General features: G+C 41.1%; 1 protein-coding gene across 1 annotated transcript in view; it reads left to right on the top strand.

The window, feature by feature from the left end:
• Nucleotides 1–20,564, top strand: part of KCNU1 (potassium calcium-activated channel subfamily U member 1) — a 127,899-nt gene that overhangs the window by 58,500 nt on the left and 48,835 nt on the right. Inside the window, 1 exon segment of the mRNA XM_047770421.1 lies at nucleotides 6,676–6,790. Within this exon segment, the coding sequence (XP_047626377.1) occupies nucleotides 6,676–6,790 (115 nt within the window).

Raw genomic sequence — 20,564 nt, 5'->3', positions numbered from 1 at the left:
ATAACAATGAATCTTTCTTGAGACAATATTGAGGCTGACTAAATGGAGAAACATCCCATTAAAGAAGATGTGAATAGGGAAATTTACCCAGAATTCTCTGGTAATCTATATGGGAAAAGAATCTAAAAGAGAATGAATGTGTATATATGTATCACTGAATCACTTTGTTATAGAGCAGAAATTATTACAACAATGGAAATCAACTAGACTTCAGTAAAACTTTAAAAAATGAAAAAATAAAGATGTGAATAAGAAAGAGAAAAATAATACATTGTGTCATCTCATTACCCATATTTTTATACTTTATGAAAATTTAGTATAGTTTCATGAAGTAGACATGTCCCTGTAAATACAGTGTAAAAATAAAACTTTTGCAAGTGAACTATATTCACTCATATGCATGCACTGCTGACTCACCACTTTATTTAGGTGTTTTTGGTTTGTGTTTAGGGCCGCACCTATGGCATATGGGAGTTTGAAGGCCATGAGTGGAATCAGAGGAATCAGAGCTGCAGATTCCTGCCTATGCCACAACCACAGCAAAGCAAGACCTGAGTCAAGTCTATGACCTACACTACAGCTCATGGCAATGGTGGTTCCTTAACCCACTGGGCAGGGTCAGGGGTCGAACCTGCATCCTCATGAACACTAGTTGGGTTCCTAACTCACTGAGCCAAATGGGAACTCCCAGCTGGATTTTAAGTGTGGTTCTGTTATAAACATTTTAAAGCTTGAAGTTAGTCGCTCTAGTATAGGGATGCAAAGATTTTTCTATAAAAAGGAAAGGCTCTGCTCTCATATTATCTGTAGATTTGCCACATTTTAATCAGTTCTATGACATTCTCATTAAAGTATGTAGGGAGTAAGACTTTCAATTTACAATATAATGGTTTGGTCTTCCCCAGAAACTTTTATTGTTCTCATAAGAATTATTTTTCTTCTTGCTCCATTCTGCTGCATCTAATTAATCTGGTACCAAGCTTCTTAAATGGCAGGAAGCAAATGAGCCATCAGTTCTTACTTCATTCTGCCAGACGATGGCAGCAGAGCACCATGAAACACTCGTGGGCCTGGTGGCCAGGGAGTGAGTGGACTTCTGGGTGAATTTGAATCTGGAGAGTTAGTTCTAGCCAAAAATGTGCCAAAGAGGACCTCATTGTAGAAGGGGACTACTTTTGGATTTAAAAGTCATGATAATGTCTTGGAAATTCTCCCAGAGAATCTACTTCCCAAAAGGACTTCAGAACTTACCAATAGATGACAAAAATTGAAAGTTTACTGACTTTGAGTTAGTATAGATCTCAAGTTGAATATTTCATGTTTCAGAGCCAAATGAATTGTATCTGCAGGCCACTCCTTTTAAAGAATTACTGTTTCATTGAGCTAATTAAGCTTGCTGGGTCCCACCAATGTCTTGTTCCTCCTGTACTCAGGGAGAATTCAGAAGACTTGAATTCTGACCACAGCTGCACCGCTGACTGGCTGTGGTTTAGGAAAGACATATTACCTTTTGGGGTCTCAGTGTCAATGTTTCCAAACCCTTCAGTCCTCATCATCTCTGTGGCCTTTTTCCAGTCTGATAGTCTGTGATTTATAATTCCCATCCTTTGCTTACTTCCATTTCTTCTGAACTATAACCATACCAGAGCTTCTCCACCGAAGTTCATAATCTAACATTTTAGAGAGGCAGCATGGTGATTAAAACCAATGAATTCTGCATCGATCATTTACTTCTTGGCTATGTGACTTCAGGCAAATTATTTAAGCTCTCGGTGTGCTTCAGATTTCTGTAAAATGTTGGTAGCAAATATTCCATATCTCAGAGGGTCACATGAGAACATTAGCACATAAAAAGAGTGTACAAATTGAGTATATTAATATAAAAAGCATTGAGACCAGTTCCTGGCAAATGGTAAAAGTACTATACGTAAGGTAATTTTCATTATACCCACGGGAAGATAAACTCGAAAACAATCTCATTATTTCTCATCAGTGGAATACGGATGAACTAAGAATTGGCAGAGAAGTCCTAGTAGATGATCCTTATTTGAATCCTTTCTCTGATGTTTTTTTGGATTCAGAGGTGAAAACCAGTAGAACCAGCCCTCAGAGAAAGAGGAATCATTGTCAGAGGAATCACTGCCTTTCTACTAAGTCTAATTAGATAAGTTATTGGGCAGAAACCCCACCAGCCCTGACTCCATAGTTCACTGCCTGTCATTTCAGCATTGAATTCTCTTCCGCCTCAGATTCTAGAGCAGTGGTCCTCAACCAGGTCACGTCCGATTTGCTGTACTTGCCAGGGTGGTATAGAGGGTGGGCAATATGAAAAAGGCCTTAGGAATGTTGTGTCCACATTCCTCTAATTCCCACTCCCAAGAAGCCCTCTTTAAAATGCTAATTGTCGATATGGAATCATATCTATGCGAGATGGGGATTTGGAAGAAGAAATTGGAAGGACGGTGTGAAACGAGTCAGGGACAGGAAGAAGTGCTAAGGAATGGTTTGAATAGGTAGTCCACACTTGAATTTCCCCTCCTTCATACCTTTCTTCAGGTTTAGCCTTGGGCCGCTTTTTTCATAAACATCCAAGACTAATTGGCCTCCTTAAGAAGGGGGTCACCCCAGCCAGCATTCCCCAGGGATGAACATTCCAAACCCAGAAGGTTGAGATCCAGTGCCCATCACAAATCTCCTGGCTGGGTTAGAAGTCAGAGTTCTCCTCAGCACCAAAGGCTGCAGGTAGTAGGGAGAGCAGAGCCATTCGTAAATGGCCCTTCTCTAAAGCAGGGTCAGGGACCACATGTCCACAATCCAGTGAAAAGGAAAACAACCTGGTAATAGTTGACAAAGGCCATACTCCTGTGTCTTGTATTCCTGTACTCGTGACAGCTGTTCTTGGAGTCAGTCCTGCAGTTGGCTGTTGGGGCTCCATTTTTCCAGCCGTCAGTGTCCACCTCCTCCTCAGTGTGGCCCTCTTTATCTCACTCCCGCATCACGGTAGCATCCTGGCTGGTTTCCCTGGATCTAGCCTCCCTTCCTATCAATCCACACCATCTTTCCTGGCTATAATACTTTTCTTGAAGTGCTGATCATGAACAGATAAATAAATAAATAAATAAATAAATAAATAGATGGATGAATATTATCCCTACTTTTGCAAGAGGAAGGCATTAGCTTGATCTCTTGTCCTGTTCCTGCTTCAGCTCCTAAGCACAGTGTTTCTTATCTGGAATACCTGGCATCACTTTTTAGGTGTGTCACAATGATGGGTAAATACTAAATCCTGTAAATAAGTGTGGCCATTTAGCTTTTTAGTATATTGGAGCAGACTCAGAATGAGCCAGATAATGCAGAAATTACTTTCATTCATTTGGACTGTGATAAGATTTTTTGAGGGAGCTAGACAGGGGTCAAATTATTGTTCTCCACACAGAAATCATATATGAGGCATGTGTTAATATTCAGTCCTATCATGTATGCCGGGAAAGGAAAATGTTTGCCTGTAGCCGTCAAGGGGATCACCTTTTTAAAAATTTTTATTTTTATTTTTTTATTAAAGTATAGTTGATTTACAATGTTGTGCCAATTTCTGCTATACAGCACGTGACTCAGTTATATGTAGATTCTTATTTTAACATTCCTTTCCATTATGGTCTATCCCGGGAGACTGGATTAGTTCCCTATGCTACACAGTAGGACCTTGTTGTTTTATCCATTCTAAATGTAATAATTTACCTATATTAACCCAAAACTCCCTGTCCTTCCCACTCCCTCCCTCCTCCCCCTTGGCAATCACAGGTCTGTTCTCCATGTCTGTGAATCTTTTTCTGTTTTGTAGATAGGTTCATTCGTGCCATATTTTAGATAAGGAAATCACTTCTTGGAGAAGAAAGATACTCAAAATATTGTCCATGCATAGGACTTCCACTTTTTTTTTTTTTTCCAGTCACCCGCAGGTCTTAGATGCCATGTCTTTTTTGATGCCTAATGCTTTATTCAGAAACCCTCTTTAGAACATCCATAGAGAAGAACTCATAGTAAGTCAGGGAAAGCCGTTAACAGTCTGGTTAGGGCGTTAGGCAAAAATCCATTTCATTTTTCCCTTGCCTAAAATATGAATAAACTACTTGCACACTGTCAGCCATAGATAGATAAAAATATAAATAAATCAAATGACCAAACACTCTTAAAGTGAAGTCAGAGGAACTTCAGTTGCTTATCAACTGCCTTGAGAGACAGGGGCTTTGCTTCCTATTTTTATTTTATTCTTTGCTTTTCCCTCCAAGTGTGTGAAGCAGCCTGGAGACCAGAGGAAGGGCAGTAATAGATTGTTGTACATTTTTAACGGCCCTGACTGCAACCTGGTAGAGAAGATGCTTGTAGACTTTTTTTTTTTTTGAAATTCATTAGGGCTGTAGAATTTAGAGTCGGAACAACCAAAGAGTTCATGTGGACTGGTTCTTTTACCTTCAGGCAGCTGACAACACACACCAGAGATTTGACCATTCCTCACACAGACTGCTCCCTCCAGCCCCACGGGCATGCACATATGGCCAGCGTTATGAAACCTTCCAAAATTAGGCAAATCACTCCTGAGTTTTCAGGAGAGATCTTATTAAGAAGGACACAGGGGAAGATTACAAGCTTTAGCAGAAATGTTCAGAGGTTCGTACCTAGCGTGCACCTCACCCCCCCCTCCCCTCCCACCTTTTCTTTTCTTTTTTTTTTTTTTGCTATTTCTTTGGGCCGCTTCTGCGGCATATGGAGGTTCCCAGGCTAGGGGTCAAATCGGAGCTATAGCTGCCGGCCTACGCCAGAGCCACAGCAACGCGCGATCCGAACCCCGTCTGCAACCTACACCACAGCTCACAGCAACGCCGGATCGTTAACCCACTGAGCAAGGGCAGGGACCGAACCCGCAACCTCATGGTTCCTAGTCGGATTCGTTAACCACTGCGCCATGACGGGAACTCCCCCACCTTTTCTTGATACGTGGCCAATGTGTTGGCTGGAGAGTTAGGCTCTGAGAAAGCAGAGACTTCCCGAAAGTTCCGTTGTTCTCAAGCCGGTTCAGGCATGTTGCCTTCTACATTCCATAGCTCAGTGTCTGTCACGGATACTAAGATGGCTAGCCTTTAAAGACTAATACACTAGTCCTCATTCAGATTTTTCTTCAGAAGTTCCCATCCCAAGCCATTCCCCCCCAGGGAAAAAAGTAACCACAAAAGAAGGAAACATCACTCACCCTGAAAAACCCCATCAAAATTCCGTAAGTGAAGAAGGCTACTGAGGATTACAGGTAGGGAGCAGTCTTATTCCAGACTTGGCTCTTAGCACACCTGTGTGATACAATTACTGCTGACTTAAGCCGACAGATCACATACCCAAAGGAGATCCCTCTTCTTCCCAAAGTGTATTTTGACTCAGTTGATATTTTCTGCAGATTAAAAGGGTTCAGAAAGAATTACATCAAAAGGAGAGGGATACTGAAATGTTTTTGTGGCTCTGCCGTTGTCCAAAACCTGGTGAGACGCAGGTTTAAAGGCTTGTTCAGAGAAACTCCCCATTCTGCGTAGTCTTAAGTCCAGAAAGATTCTTGAATAGACACACCACTTAGGTGGTGGCAGCGGAGGAATGAGAGTGATGGCCCCTCTTGGACTTCGTCCATCTTCTCAATCTCTTCTTTCCAGGCAGTCTCCCCATCTCAGGTCACCTGGCAGTCAGGTTCAGCCAAGCAGAATAATGCAGGGTTTTTGAATCATGAAAGAGAAGCATTTAACTTTTAAAGCACCCTTTAGAATGTTATTTTTATCACAATACCAAGTGCCAATTCTTATTGACCAAGGGCGGCTTCTTGCCCCAGGGTGTTGAAAAGATTCCTAAGTTAAATCTCAATTCTAGTATAAGCATGGCATGATTGAGTATCAACATATGGGTGCAGGAAGAAGTCATGGCTCTGGTGTCAGTTTTCTTTCTTTCCATCTCAAAACAGCTTCATGTTGATGTCTGAATGTCAAACATTCCTGCATTTATCCTCAACAATCACCCTCTGAAGTCCCAGTCTTATCGCCATTTTGCAGATGAGATGGTTGTCTGCTTTCCTGTTATTTCTGGAAGTAGAAATTGACAAGTGTTTTGAGACATCTCACACATAAGACCAAGATTCTTCTACAGTTAAGGTTAAGAATAAAGGAAAATGGAATGAAGGAAAAATGAAGGGACGTGATATCCAAGGAGGATGAATTGCAGCCTAACCAGCATCTGCAGAAGGGAGGGGGCTGCAGAAGGACTTGCGGAGTGATCTTCTCTGAGACCTGTAGTGGCTGTAGACCCTGCCTGTAGCAGAAAGGCTCCCCGAATGCTACAATCTTTGGGTGAGGTGGGAGGCATGATGGATCAGAAAGGTTCTATTCCATTAGAATGGATAAGAAACTACTCCATAGATACTTCTTTGAAGTGTGCCATTTTGGATTAAAATCCTCACAGTCGTTTTCACCCATTCTCGAACTCTGCAGGAGGAAAGGAAAGAGTTTTTCCCAAAGTCCATGTAGCTCAGGATCCCCAGCCTCTCCCCCATCAAGGGCCTGGGGTTGTCTGAGCCAATAGGAGAAACCCTAATATCCCTCATGAAGCATGTCGTGCCTGCTCACCAAGATGGCTGTGCCGTTGCAGGGAGAATGGTCATGGTGGTGAAAAGCGACTGGAAGGAGTATTCTGGTCCAAAGTCATGGGACCCCTACCCAGAGACACGTCAGAGCATAGTTAGCAACTTGAGCAGCAGCACCAGGTAAGAGCCTCAGAGAACCCTGGTCCCCTCAGGTTTGTCTGAGAATCAATCACTGGACAGTAAAACTTTGACTTGAACTGGTATATTTGCTTTATCAGCTCCTATACCATGTAATGCAGTTCCTCCCCTACCAACATGAGTGTATCCTGACTCCTCCCAAAGTTACTGAGCAAAGCAAACATGCCTCTCCCTAACATGACTCAGATAATTTATCCTTGTGACAACCAAAGGCTGTGTACCTGGTTTTCTTTTGGCTTACCCTCAGGTACTCTGGAAACATGAGTCAGGGCAAAACTTCAACTCTTACCAAACATTTTTTTTCTATTGTTAACCAATTCCTAATTCCCAACAAATTGATGATGAGATTGACTTTGGGGTTTGAGGTTTTTTGGGGTTTCGTGGGGGGTTTTTTGTTTGGTTTTTGGTTTTTTTGGTTTTTAGGGCTGCACCCGTGGCATATGGAAGTTCCCAGGCTAGTGGTCAAATTGAAGCTGCAGGCCTACACAACCCCAGATCCGAGCCATGTCTTCAACCTACACCACACCTCACGACAATGCTGGATCCTTAACCCACTGAGCGAGGCCAGAGATCGAACCTGCATCCTCATGGATACTAGTTGGGCTCGTTACCACTGAGCCACAATGGGAAATCCTGACTTTGGTTTTAAATCTGCAGAATATGGCCACGTTCTTCCTCCTTTGCTCTCTTTTTTCCTACAGATCTTTAGAACATTAAAACCCCAATTAAGAAGAATGCGGGGTTAGAGGTAGAGGGTGTGATCTGTTGAGTTAATTTTTAAATAGAGTGTTGATCTAAAACTTGTCACTCTCAATTTTATTATGAATAACTTTGTAATATGTTGGCAACATTTCAGTTTAGTAATTATGATATATCAACATATGGGGAAAACTTTTGATGATGGAGAATCGTGTTTGCTATGGGTAAGTATCAAATTATTTTCGGAGCGTAGAAATTGTGCTCTGGCCTCATACAGTGCAAACGCTAGCCCTAAGCTGTGTGATCATAGGCACATCACTTTATTTCTAGTTGTCTCAGTTCTGATATCTTACATGAGTATAATAGTAGTGGATGCTTGGGAGTTTCATTGTAATGACTGAGTGAGGTAAGATATTTAAAGCACTTTGCTTAATTCCTGGCCAAGAATCAGCACTCATTAAATGGCCCTTGTTACTGCAATGATCAGTTATTGCATCTGGGAAGGCATAAAAAGTGGGACTGAATATGTAGGACGTTCAGAGCCCTCCAAGGATATGAATTTTGAAATATATCCTTGGTTTTGTTTTGCTGTAACACCTCTTTCTTTTAATGCATGACAAATCATACTTCTGTCTAACTGAGGCTTCTGGATAGGTGGCCTGGTTAATAAAGATTTTGCTATATCCGTCCAACAGGTGAGGCAGGTGTCAGACATCTGAGCCACCAAAGGTGCAGCCAATCCATGTGTGTGCTTTCTAAAAGGAATGTGAAAGTCTCGGGCTTATATTTTCTGCCCCCCCCCCCCAGCTTACCTTCCATTCCAAGATTTTATGAAATCTAAGTGAGATAATCTGTGGGAAAGGATTAAAAGCTGTTTGGAGGAAAAGTTATATGGGATTTCCGAATTCCTATTTTATCTCACTTTTTTTTTTTCCTTTTTTTGGCCGCATCTGTAGCATGTGAAGTTTCCAGGCCAGGAATTGGATCCCAGATGCAGTTGCATCCTATACTATAGCTCCGGCAACATAGGATCCTTAACCCACTGTGCAGGACTGGGGATCAAACCTTAGTCCTAGTGCTGCAGAGATGCCGCCTATCCCATTTTGCCACTGCAGGAACTCCTTTCATCTCACTCTTAATGGCAACAGAACAGCTACAGACTAGCACTGGGATTTGTAGATGAATTTTTTTTTCTTTTAAAATGGTTGGTAAATAGGTACATATCCTCTGTGTGCTAAGAAGGCACCCTGCTTGATATGTGAGCAGATGCAGACATCTTCTTGCAACCCCCATGCCATCCAGTGGGGTAAGCAAGGTCAGTTCCTATCAATTAAATCAGAGGCCAAATCAAGCAGCATCCCTTCCAGAGCTCTGTTGATGATTCTGGCAGGTCAAAGAGGAGGAGGCCCAGGGGACTGGGTAGATTGTTCCAAAATGTTTCCCGTGGCAAGTGGGATTTGGAGAAAGATTTGGGAAAAACATAGCGCTTGCTATGTACCAAATAGCCTGACTAGAGGTGAGAATGTAGGATGGAGTGAGAAATAACATTTCATCCTCCTCAGGAATACCCCCCTGGTCCTTGGTATTGCAAGTGTGTACATCATGTTGATGTTAATGCTACGTTGTTGCAAAAACATGAATCTAATTTGAAAAGTGTTTTGAGAATGTAGAGACAGCCTAGGCGATAACACATAGAGTGCTCCAACCATGTTTATGCTCTCATTGATTCTTTCTGGGGTCTTCTCTGTGATAAAAGAGGATTGGCACGTCATGGATATTCAAACCCCACAGAAAGTCCTTATATGCAGCTTCAGCCCTTTAGTTTCACTGACTTGCCCTACCATTGTTTTATACAGCTATAAAAACAAAAGAATTTAGCTTACTGATGTTTTCCCCATTGCCTACTTCCTTCATTGTCTGTGATAAATAAGGAAGTGGTCTAAAGCAGGCTTCTAAAAGGAGAATTGATCCAGATGGCCTGGACGCAATGCTAAACTGGACCCATTGGCCCCATATATAGCTGGGGAATCCCTGAATAAGCTTTAAAGCCCCCAAAGATGGTCAAAGATAGAGATGATTTCCCAGCCAGATAGTCTGTAAGGATGATGCCTAATTCATTTGCACCTCTTAATTCAAAAGCAGAACTCTTCTCATGAACTCCAGAACTTAAAAAAACTAATCACAGCCATAATGCTGATTAGATGGTCATATACACATGAGTTGATAAGTGCCATTTGTGGATGAATTTCTGTGATGTTTTCTTAATGGAATGGTCAGCCCAGTTGATTTAAGTTAGTGTTAATGGGATCCATGAAAAGTCCTGCTCCCATTTGGGACTACAGAATAGAGTGGGTTTATTAGGTTTGGGGGATTGGGTTTTGTTTTGTTTCTTGTAGGGCAAAGATGATTCCAACTAGCAGGTTAGCAAACATATGTCTTGGGTAACAGCCATGAGTGGTAAAATAGACTTGATGGCTTAACAGAGACAAGTAGGCATTACTGGGAAAAAATGTCAAATGTGTGGCAGGTGCTATTTTTGATCCATTTTTGATGTGTTAATAGTATTATATTCACATTCCAAAGTCAGCATAGTGTTATTTATAGTTTTGCTGATAGTGGGATTGGTGCTTTTAAAGATGTAATCCTCAGACCACCAGTGGGTTTTCTGGTAAGTTCAGAAACTCCTATCTTCTATTCTTAGTACTTGAAGCAGTGCAGACAGCTCTAACTTACACAAAAGTTATAGTCCAATATTTCATTGCATCCCTGGTGTCTTTCTTTTTCCACAGAATAAGCAACAATAAGGAGCATTATAAGTAGTAGTTAGGGGCTTAGACTAGCTCACAAAAGTCTGTTTAATAGATGGAAATTCAATATAGATTTGTTGACTAAATAAACAAATACTAGCTCTATTCACCTGAGTTCTGTGTCCTTAAATTAGGAGGTCATGTAATATGTAAAGGTGAGGATGAATACTTTTTCTTATTTTTTTCAGGGTGATAAACTTAGATGGACTTGAAATGTGATAATAAATAAAACTGTACTGGAGTTCCCATTGTGGCTTAGCGGGTTAAGAACCCTACTAGTATCCATGAGGATGTGGGTTGGATCCTTGCCCTTGCTCGGTGGGTTAAGGATCTGGCATTGCCACAAGCTGCAGTGTGGGTTGTAGACACAGCCAACCTGGCATTGCTGTGGCTGTGGAGTGGGCTGGCAGCTGTAGCTCCAATTTGATCCCTATCCTGGGAAATTCTATATACCACAGGTGCAGCCCTAAAAAGAAAGGAAGGAAGGGAGGAAGGGGAAGGAAGAAGGAAAAAGAGAGAAAGAGAGAAAGAAAGAAAGAAAGAAAGAAAGAAAGAAAGAAAGAGAAAGAAAGAAAGAAAGAAAGAAAGAAAGAAAGAAAGAAAGAAAGAAAGAAGAAAGAAGAGAAGGAGGGATGGAGGGAAGGAAATAAAGAGAGAAAGAAAGGAAAGAAAGAAATGCATCTGGGCCCCTCTTGGAGCCCCTTCACCTTCACTTCCAATTTCCTTACTTTGACCACTCCCCTCTGGATGAGCTTAGTACAGTTTGGTCTGTCTTACTGTTGTACAGTATTTACTATTCTCTCTGTTCTTTATCAAAATCTACTTCTTCAGGAAAACCAGTTTTGATTAGAAGTTAGAAAGAAAAGATTTAGGTACAACCAACTCATATTATGGGGACTGACCAGTAACCCAAGAACCAAAGAAGCCATTCAGTACTTTTTTATTTATTTATTTGTTTGTTTTGTCTTTTCTGTGGCATATGGAGGTTCCCAAGCTAGGGATCTAATTGGAGCTGTAGCTGTCAGCCTACGCCAGAGCCACAGCAGTGGGGGATCTGAGCTGCATCTGAGACCTCACAGTGACGCTGGATCCTTAACCCACTGAGCAAGGCCAGGGATCGAACCTGCAACATCATGATTCCTAGTCGGATTCATTAACCACTGAGCCATGACGGGAACTCCCATTCAGTATTTTTAAAGGTGGGTGTTTATAAACTCCAGTGGGCATAGATAGATAGTTGATCCGTGGGAGGAGGAGAGGTGGAAATTTCCAGGCAGTGTATGATGTATCTGGGTCAGGAGAGGTGACCATTTCTAACAGAAAGGTTTGTCTTCATATCAGCCCTTCCCTAGAATCCCTCTCTCTGGGTCTGCCTAATTCAACTCTTAGAGTCTGCACTGCAACCTGAATACATTCCCATGTGACTTCCCTTCCCACTTTGTGAAACCTGTGACTCAGATCCTACTTCTAGTATCAGCTTTGTTTTCATACACTTCATGTCCTTCTTAGAGATGCCAGAGACCAGGAATATTATTTTTTCTCTCTTCCCTGATATCCAACCCAGCCTTGGCTCTAGAATGGGTGGTCAACCCACTGATACCTGCCATGAGCAGGACTCCCAGCAGGCATGCGCCCCACATCACCACCTTCATTAGCCTTTAAGTTTCAGTTTCCTTCTCTGCAAAACAATGCTAGTATTAGAACTGAAATAATTGGGGGTTCCCTGGTGACCTAGTGGTTAAAGACCTGGCCTTGTTACTGCTGTGGCTTGAGTCTTTGTTGTGGTGTGGTTTCAGTCCCTGGCCTGGGAACTTCCACATGTGGTAGGCATGGCCAAAAAACAAACAAACAAACAAACAAACAAACAAACCAAAGGACTGAAATAATTGAAAGGTTATGATGATCAAATGAAATAAAACAGATTAAATTATGTTGTCAACTTGAGCATGTAAAAACTTAGCAAGTGGAAAAGGGTTTCCTTGTGGTTCTGCCCCCTCCATCCCTTCTTCCATCATTTCCTTGGCTCTTAGATTTCTATGCTTTTGCAACCAGTTTCTTTCTTATTCAAGGTGAGGGGGCTTGTTGTTTTAAGACTTTTCAAAATTCCATGAACTGTCCACAGCCCACCGTCTTTGGACCATCAGTTCAGCTCAGCATATCAACAGGGTTTTCAGTGAAGATCCCTAATGGGATACTTCCCACTGGGTGCTCATTTCGCCACACCCAAGTCTGTCTGTGGCTTGCTGTTTTGCTTCCAGAACACTCTTCCCATGGCAGTTCCAACTCCTTCCTTGGCTCTTTCCCAGGGCCTTCCAGCACAGCTGTTTACAGGATGGTCTTGAGTTTATGAGCAGATTACAGCCCATCAGACCTGCCAGTGCATCCTCTGCCAGACATCTGTCTCTATGACCTCTCACATTAAGGAACCATACTCCTTATACAAACACACAGATGTTAGGAGAGGAAGCTGGGCCCTGCCTCTCTTTTTATTCTCAGCTCTTAGCGTTGATTGCATTCTGTGCCCCAGATGATCCAGGCAAGAGAAACCTAGTCTTTTTAACCTCAGGTGCCTGAAGTCCTATGGAGAACCAGCTTCCAGGGTCTTTCTAGAGCCTCATCCAAGCTTGGATACAGATCACCATACTTGCTTCTTCTCTCTCCACATCCTGTCTAATCTTTCTGTAGAAACTTGTGCATATCCAGAAAATCTCGCTAAGATAATTCATGAAGATGACTATGCTAAACAACAGATTTTCAATGTGGTTGAAATAGCTTTATAGTGGAAGAAGATGCCCTAGAACTTGGATAGCTGGAGAAGAGAAGTCAGTGTCTGACGTCATGCAGCTGGTGGCTCTAGGTTGAAGCCAGTGCTCATGTATCATTCTGAAAACCCTATGGCATGCAAAGCAATGAAACTAGAACACACCCTCACACCATGCACAAAAATAAACTCCAAATGGCTGAAAGACTTAAATATACGACAGGACACCATCAAACTCCTAGAAGAAAACACAGGCAAAACACTCTCTGACATCAACATCATGAATATTTTCTCAGGTCAGTCTCCCAAAGCAATAGAAATTAGAGCAAAAATAAACCCATGGGACCTCATCAAACTGAAAAGCTTTTGCACAGCAAAGGAAACCCAAAAGAAAACAAAAAGACAACTTACAGAATGGGAGAAAATAGTTTCAAATGATGCAACCGACAAGGGCTTAATCTCTAGAATATATAAACAACTTATACAACCCAGCAGCAAAAAAGCCAATCAATCAATGGAAAAATGGGCAAAAGACCTGAATAGACATTTCTCCAAAGAAGATATACAGATGGCCAACAAACACATGAAAAAATGCTCAACATCGCTGATTATAAGAGAAATGCAAATCAAAACTACCATGAGATATCACCTCACACCAGTCAGAATGGCCATCATTAATAAACCCACAAATAACAAGTGCTGGAGGGGCTGTGGAGAAAAGGGAACCCTCCTCCACTGTTGGTGGGAATGTCAACTGGTACAGCCACTATGGAGAACAGTTTGGAGATACCTTAGAAATCTATACATAGAACTTCCATATGACCCTGCAATCCCACTCTTGGGCATCTATCCGGACAAAACTCTTCTTAAAAGAGACACGTGCACCCGCATGTTCATTGCAGCACTATTCACAATAGCCAAGACATGGAAACAACCCAAATGTCCATCGACAGATGATTGGATTCGGAAGAGGTGGTATATATACACAATGGAATACTACTCAGCCATAAAAAAGAATGACATCATGCCATTTGCAGCAACATGAATGGAGCTAGAGAACCTCATACTGAGTGAAATGAGCCAGAAAGACAAAGACAAATACCATATGATATCACTTATAACTGGAATCTAATATCCAGCACAAATGAACATCTCCTCAGAAAAGAAAATCATGGACTTGAAGAAGAGATTTGTGGCTTCCTGATGGGAGGGGGAGGGAGTGGGAGGGATCGGGAGTTTGGGCTTATCAGACACAACTTAGAATAGATTTACAAGGAGATCCTGCTGAATAGCATTGAGAACTTTGTCTAGATACTCATGTTGCAACAGAAGAAAGGCTGGGGGAAAAATGTAATTGTAATGTATACATGTAAGGATAACCTGACCCCCTTGCTGTACAGTGGGAAAAAAATAATAATAAATAATTTAAAAAAATAAAATAAAATAAAATAAATAAAATAAAAAATGAAAACCCTATGGCCTTTAAAAACTTTGCTAAATCTACCTTGGCTGTGATCTATAAATGGAATAACAAAGTGGATGACAACACAACTCTTTACAACATGGCTTACTGATATTTTAAACCTAATTTACAGACCTACTACTTAGTAAAATATTTCTTTCAAAATATTTCTGCTCATTGACAATGTACCTGGTCACCCAGTAGCTCTGATGGAGATGGACACGATTCAAGTTGTCTTCATGCCAGCTGACACAACATCCATTCACAGCTCATGGATCAAGGAGTAATACTAACTTTTAAGTCTTTTTCTTTAGGAAATACATTTTGTAATCTGGTATGGCCATAGCTTCCATGCATAATGATTCCTCTGCTGGATCTGGGGGAAGTACATTGAAAGCCTCTGGAAAGAATTCATCATTCTTAATGCCACTAAGAACATTCACAGTTCATGCGAAGAGGTCAAAATAACAGGAACAGGAGTTTAGAGGAAGTTGATTCCAGCCCTCATGGATGATGCTGAGGGGTGAAAGACTTCATGGAGGAAGTAACCGCAGATGTGGTGGAAACAGCAAGAGAACTGGAATCAGAAGTGGAGCCTGAAGACAGCACTGACTTGCCGCAATCTCATGATAAACTGATGTGGATGAGGAGTTGCTTCTCATGGATGAGCCAAGGAAAAAGTTCCTTGAAATGGAATCTACTCCTGGCGAAGATGCTGTGAAGATGGTTGAAATGACAATAAAGGATTTAGAATATTCCATAAACTTATTTGATAAAGTAGCAGCAGGGTTTGAGAGGACCGACTCCAATTGTGAAAGTTCTTTGGTGGGTAAAATGCTATCAGACAGCACTGCATGTTATGAAGAAATCATTAGCGAACGAATCAATCGGTGGGGCCAGCTTCCTTGTGATCTCATATTAAGAAATTGCTACCACTACCCAACCCTTCAGCAGCAGCATCCTGATCAGTCAGCAGCCATCAGCATTGAGGCAGGACCCTCTAGCAGCAAAAAGACTATATAACTCACTGATGTTTCAGATGATGGCTAGAATTTTTTTATTAATGAAATATTTTAAATTTATAGATGTATGTTTTTTAGACATAATGCTACTGCAAAATTAATAGACTGCAGTATAGTATAAACATAATTTCACGTGCCCTTGGAAACCAAAAATTTCGTGTGACTTGCTTTACTAAGCTATTTGCTTTACTGTAGCGGTCAGAAGCTGAACGCTAAATATCCCCGAGGTATTCCTGTGAAGGAGTAATTCATCAGATAGGTATTGGATACATGAATTCTTTACATTAGCAAGCAGTACTTTGTTCTCATTACTTAAAGGTAGAAGACACAATAGTTTTAGGCTTCATACAAGTGTCAGTAATACTGAGGAAAATTCAACATATCCCTTTCATTACTCTTGTCTTTCTCACCTGGACTAGCTTAGAAGGCTGTAATAAAGGAGGGACAAAGGTCTTTTTAAAACCTCTTTGTGAATATGTGGACAGGTCTGAAGAAAAATGGGTTCAGATTCTCCTAGAACTTATGGGTATGGAAGTTGCCATTGATTTAGCTGGATGATATGATGAGGAAGGAGCTATGGTAAACACAGGAATGAGAATTACAGTAGGGCCAACTGGTTATTTACTGAGCAGGTATGTTTATTTGAATTAAGAAATTTGTTTTTGCATGTTTTCATCCCTCTCACTGGGAATCCCCTAAGAGACAGAGAGGAGACCTCATCTGTGAGGGTCAGATATAAACGACCAAGTAACTCAGCAAGACAACAAAGCGAAGATTAGGGGAGGCTTAGTCAGTGTTTCTAAGTAGAACTCTACTCAGGGATTAAGGATATGATGTCATTTCTAGGAAGAAAATAAGCATGAATTGGGCAATTGCCACAAAATTTATTTATTTATTTTTGGAATGTTATATTTGGCTCATTTAAAATTTTTTTTTAATTGAAGTATAGTTTATTTACAGTGGTCTGTCAATCTCTGCTGTACAACAAAGTGACCCAGTCATACATATATATGTTCTTTTTTTATCTTTTTTCACATTCTGTCACAAGTAATTGGATATGGTTCCCTGTGCTGTGCAGTAGGACCTCATTGCTTATTCATTCTAAATGTATAGTTTACATCTACTAAACCCAAACTCCCTGACCATCCCACTTCTTCCCCCTTCCCCTTGGCAACCACAAGTCTGTCCTTCATATCTATGAGTGCGTTTCTGTTCTGTAGATAGGTTCATCTGTGTCATATTTTAGATTCCACATATAAGTGATATCATATAAGTGATATCATATGTCTTTCTCTTTCTGACTTCACTTAGTATGAGAATCTCTAGTTGCATCCATGTTGCTGCACATGGCATTATTTTGTTCTATTTCTCCAAAGAAGACATATAGATGGACAGCAGTCACGTGACATGAAAAAAAATGCTCAACATCACTAATGATTAGAGAAGTGCAAATGAGGTGCCACCTCACACCAGTCAGAATGGCCATCAATAATAAGTTTATAGATAACAAATGCTAGAGAGGGTGTGGAGAAAAAGGAACCCTCCTTCACCGTTGGTTGGAATGTAAATTGGTACAACCACTATGGAAAACAGTATGGAGGTTTCTCAGAAAACTAAATATAAACTAAATATAAAACTACCATATGATCCTGCAATCCCACTCCTGGGCATATATCCGGACAAAACTACAATTCAAAAAGATACATATACCCCTATGTTCACTGCACCGCTATTCACAATAGCCAAGATGTGGAAGCAACCTAAATGTCCATCAAAAGATGAGTGGATAAAGACAATATGGTGCATATATACTTTGGAATACTATTCAGTCATAAAAAGAAAGAAATAATGCCACAAACTTTTCCTTAGGCATCCTGTTCTATGTTTGATGCCTATTGTCACCTCTACTCAGGACTCACCCTTTCTATCTTCTTCCTGTCCCTGTCAGCATCTGCTCTTTGAACCATCATTTGCAAAAACAGAAGTTTGAAATAATCCTTCTGGGATAGCTCTTTCATCAGGGATCAGGGACTTCAGCTATGAGGCAAAGCCCCAACTGGGGGATTTGAGAAGGAGGGGTGGGAGTCTAGGCAGTGTTTGGTAAGGGCCTCCAGAGTGCATCTAAATCCACACCTCAAAGCCTATTGTGTGCAGTGGCATCTTAGTTTTTACGTTTTCAGGTGAGAGTAATAAAGAAGGAGGCCGCCCAGCACCAAGGTGATGGTGGGGACTACGGAGAGGGGGATGGGAATGAGCAGGGGCCCGATCTCACCCCTGTGACGTCCATGCTGTGTGATGGTGAGCCAGTCACTCATGGCTCTATGGCTCAGAAGTTTCATCTCTGAAACAAGTGGTACCAATGTCATAGGGCTGATGAGAAGACTAAGTATATGACTCTTGGCAAAATTCCTAGCAGAGAGTGAGTGCTCAGTAAATGTTAGCCATTATCATGACCCGGAAGACCCGCAGGATTGGCCCACAAAATAATTGAGTCCAGAGTCTGAAGACTCACCTTCAAGTTGCTCTCTGCTGAAATTTGACTGGCATTCTACACTTGTGTTAACACCAATAGCATTAGTAGGAAGGACAGAAACTTAGAGATAAATGTCACTTTAATTTAAATCTGAGAGGTGGCAAAGCTGCAGCAGAACTTACCATGAGTGACATGAGAGGTGGACCTAGTTCCTATCTCCCCATGAAGCAATATGCTCTTTGCCAGGTAAGAGTGATTTCTCTTTTTAGCTCTTTCTCTAAGGACCTGAGACTGTAAGAATTTCCAGCCTATGTTAGACACATGCTGGGCTTCTAAAGCCCACAGGGGCTTTGACAGTGAAATTCAAGGGCAGGGCTAAGATTGTCCTCTATTTAGCATCAAATATCAGGGATGTTGACCCAAGATGATATTGGCTTTCATGCAGTTATTTGTAACCTTTCATACAGACTTGCCAAGACTCAAAAACAAGTTCATTTTTGGGTCTGTAGCAGCTCCCAGATAATTGGGAGAATATTTCTTGCCAAGAGAGGATTAAGAAAAGACGTCTTTGGGTGTTCTGCTGTGGCACAGAGGGTTACTGATCCAGCTTGTCTCTGTGGAGGCGCTGGTTCTATCCCTGGCTGGCGCTGCAGATTAAGGATCTAATATTGCTGCAGATGTAGCATAGGTTGCAGCTGTGGCTCAGATTCGATCCCTGGCCTGGGAACTTCCGTATGCCATGGGTGCGGCCAAAAGAAGAAAAAAAAAGAATGGACTTCTTTAACAGACCTCACCCCTCCCCATCCTAGAACCCATTACTCTTTTCCTCCTTCTTTCTGTCCTTTTCTACAGCTGGCTGGTGAAGGCAAACACAAGGCAGGCAAAACCTCAGAGTCTCTGGGTAGCTTTACACCTTAGCAGCTGTCTTCAGCACATGCACAGCTTTCAGGACAATAAAATACTGTTCATTGCTTCTACCCCACAACCAATTAGGTCAGCTGTAAATATTGGACTTGCTTGGTAAACATGCTGGAAGATTGTGCTGACTTGTTAATATAAGTGAAAATGTAATTAGATTTATAACACATTTTTTCCAAACCATAATTTACAACAACAACAGAAGAAAAAAAATCCTCTTGCAACCTGCTGAAATATCATTATTAAAATGCACATGAAAAGTCAATTACGCCAGAGGGAGGTATTTAAGAGAAGTGAGTTTCCACCCTAGGACTGCACCACGGGGATTACTTATTTCTTATTTATTTTTTTGCCCTGAGATCTTTGCTGTTGCCAAATGAAAAGGAACAGATATTTTACTTATTTTTCCCTGAAATATTGCTGCAGATAGTGCTAAAAAGTGAACTAAATAACTTGGTTCCCTGGAAACTGATGCTGGTCTCAAAGCCCCAGGAAAAGCCCAGTAGTCTCCATACTTTTTTATTTACGAGCTTGTCTCTCTTTGAGCAGTTGTCACAGTCCTTAAAACATATAGAGAAATCACAGATTTTTTCCAAGTATTATTCTATTTAATGCTCTGAGTAATTATTTTATGTAATTCTTTGGAGACTCCTATGTAAAGACAAGAAATAAATAACCTTTGTCATTTTGTCATTTGAAAATCTCGAGTTGCCTCTACTTAACGGGGTTGTATTGGGAGCACAGCTCTCCATTTCAGATAAGATGGCATGGGTGTCACTGCCCTGGCTGGGTCAGGAGATACTGCCAAGTGTGCCCTGAGCTGGGTTCTTTCTGTTGCGTGAGCTTCTGTAGGTCAGGCCAGGTTCTGCTCCTTTTTCAGAGGCTGCGATTCTAACCCCAGTTCCGATTTTGATCCACATAGATTATTACCTCTATGCTTTCTAATTTTCTCATGATAAAATGTAGGCATTATTATAGCTCATCTATATTTAAGGTGCCAGTGGAAAGAAGCAGTTTATAAGTGTGAGAGGAGATGCCATTTTCAGTCTCAAATTTCTCCTAAGATATTCAGTTTAGATAAGGGAAGAAATTTTTGATACATTTTTTTGAATTGCTAACACATATATTTGCAGATAAATTAATCTTTGGGGGGAGATTCTGGTGTTGCCGTGTAAGAATCAATTGATCAATAAAGTGGATCACATATATTGTGCATGTGTATATATATGTATATATATGTTCACTTTACACATTGATACTTTATAGCCACCTATACACACATACATCTCAGATGTACATGTTTACAAGTAAATCTAGGAGAGACTGAAGAGTGGAGTGGCAAAAGCAGACTTTAATCCAAAGTAACACCTCTATCCATTGGTGAGGCTTAGTCATTGAAAACAATGCAAATAGTCTTCCAACAGCAAAATGCTCTCAGTCTTTCTCTATGTATAGATGTGACCATTATGTTTAATACCTTTATGTTTGCATTTTATGACTTGCAAGAGCACATTATTATTAGTTCTTAAAAAAGTTAATGAAAAACGTTTTCGTGCTGATGGGCTAGATTTGCTTCTGAACTGAAATTTTCTGTTGGGTTTTACAGTCAGCCAA

This window comes from Phacochoerus africanus, chromosome 3, assembly GCF_016906955.1.
Source record: "Phacochoerus africanus isolate WHEZ1 chromosome 3, ROS_Pafr_v1, whole genome shotgun sequence".
Classification (NCBI taxonomy): domain Eukaryota; kingdom Metazoa; phylum Chordata; class Mammalia; order Artiodactyla; family Suidae; genus Phacochoerus; species Phacochoerus africanus.
The sequence above is the reverse complement of the archived record's forward strand: the minus strand, read 5'-3'. Positions and strand labels throughout refer to the sequence as shown.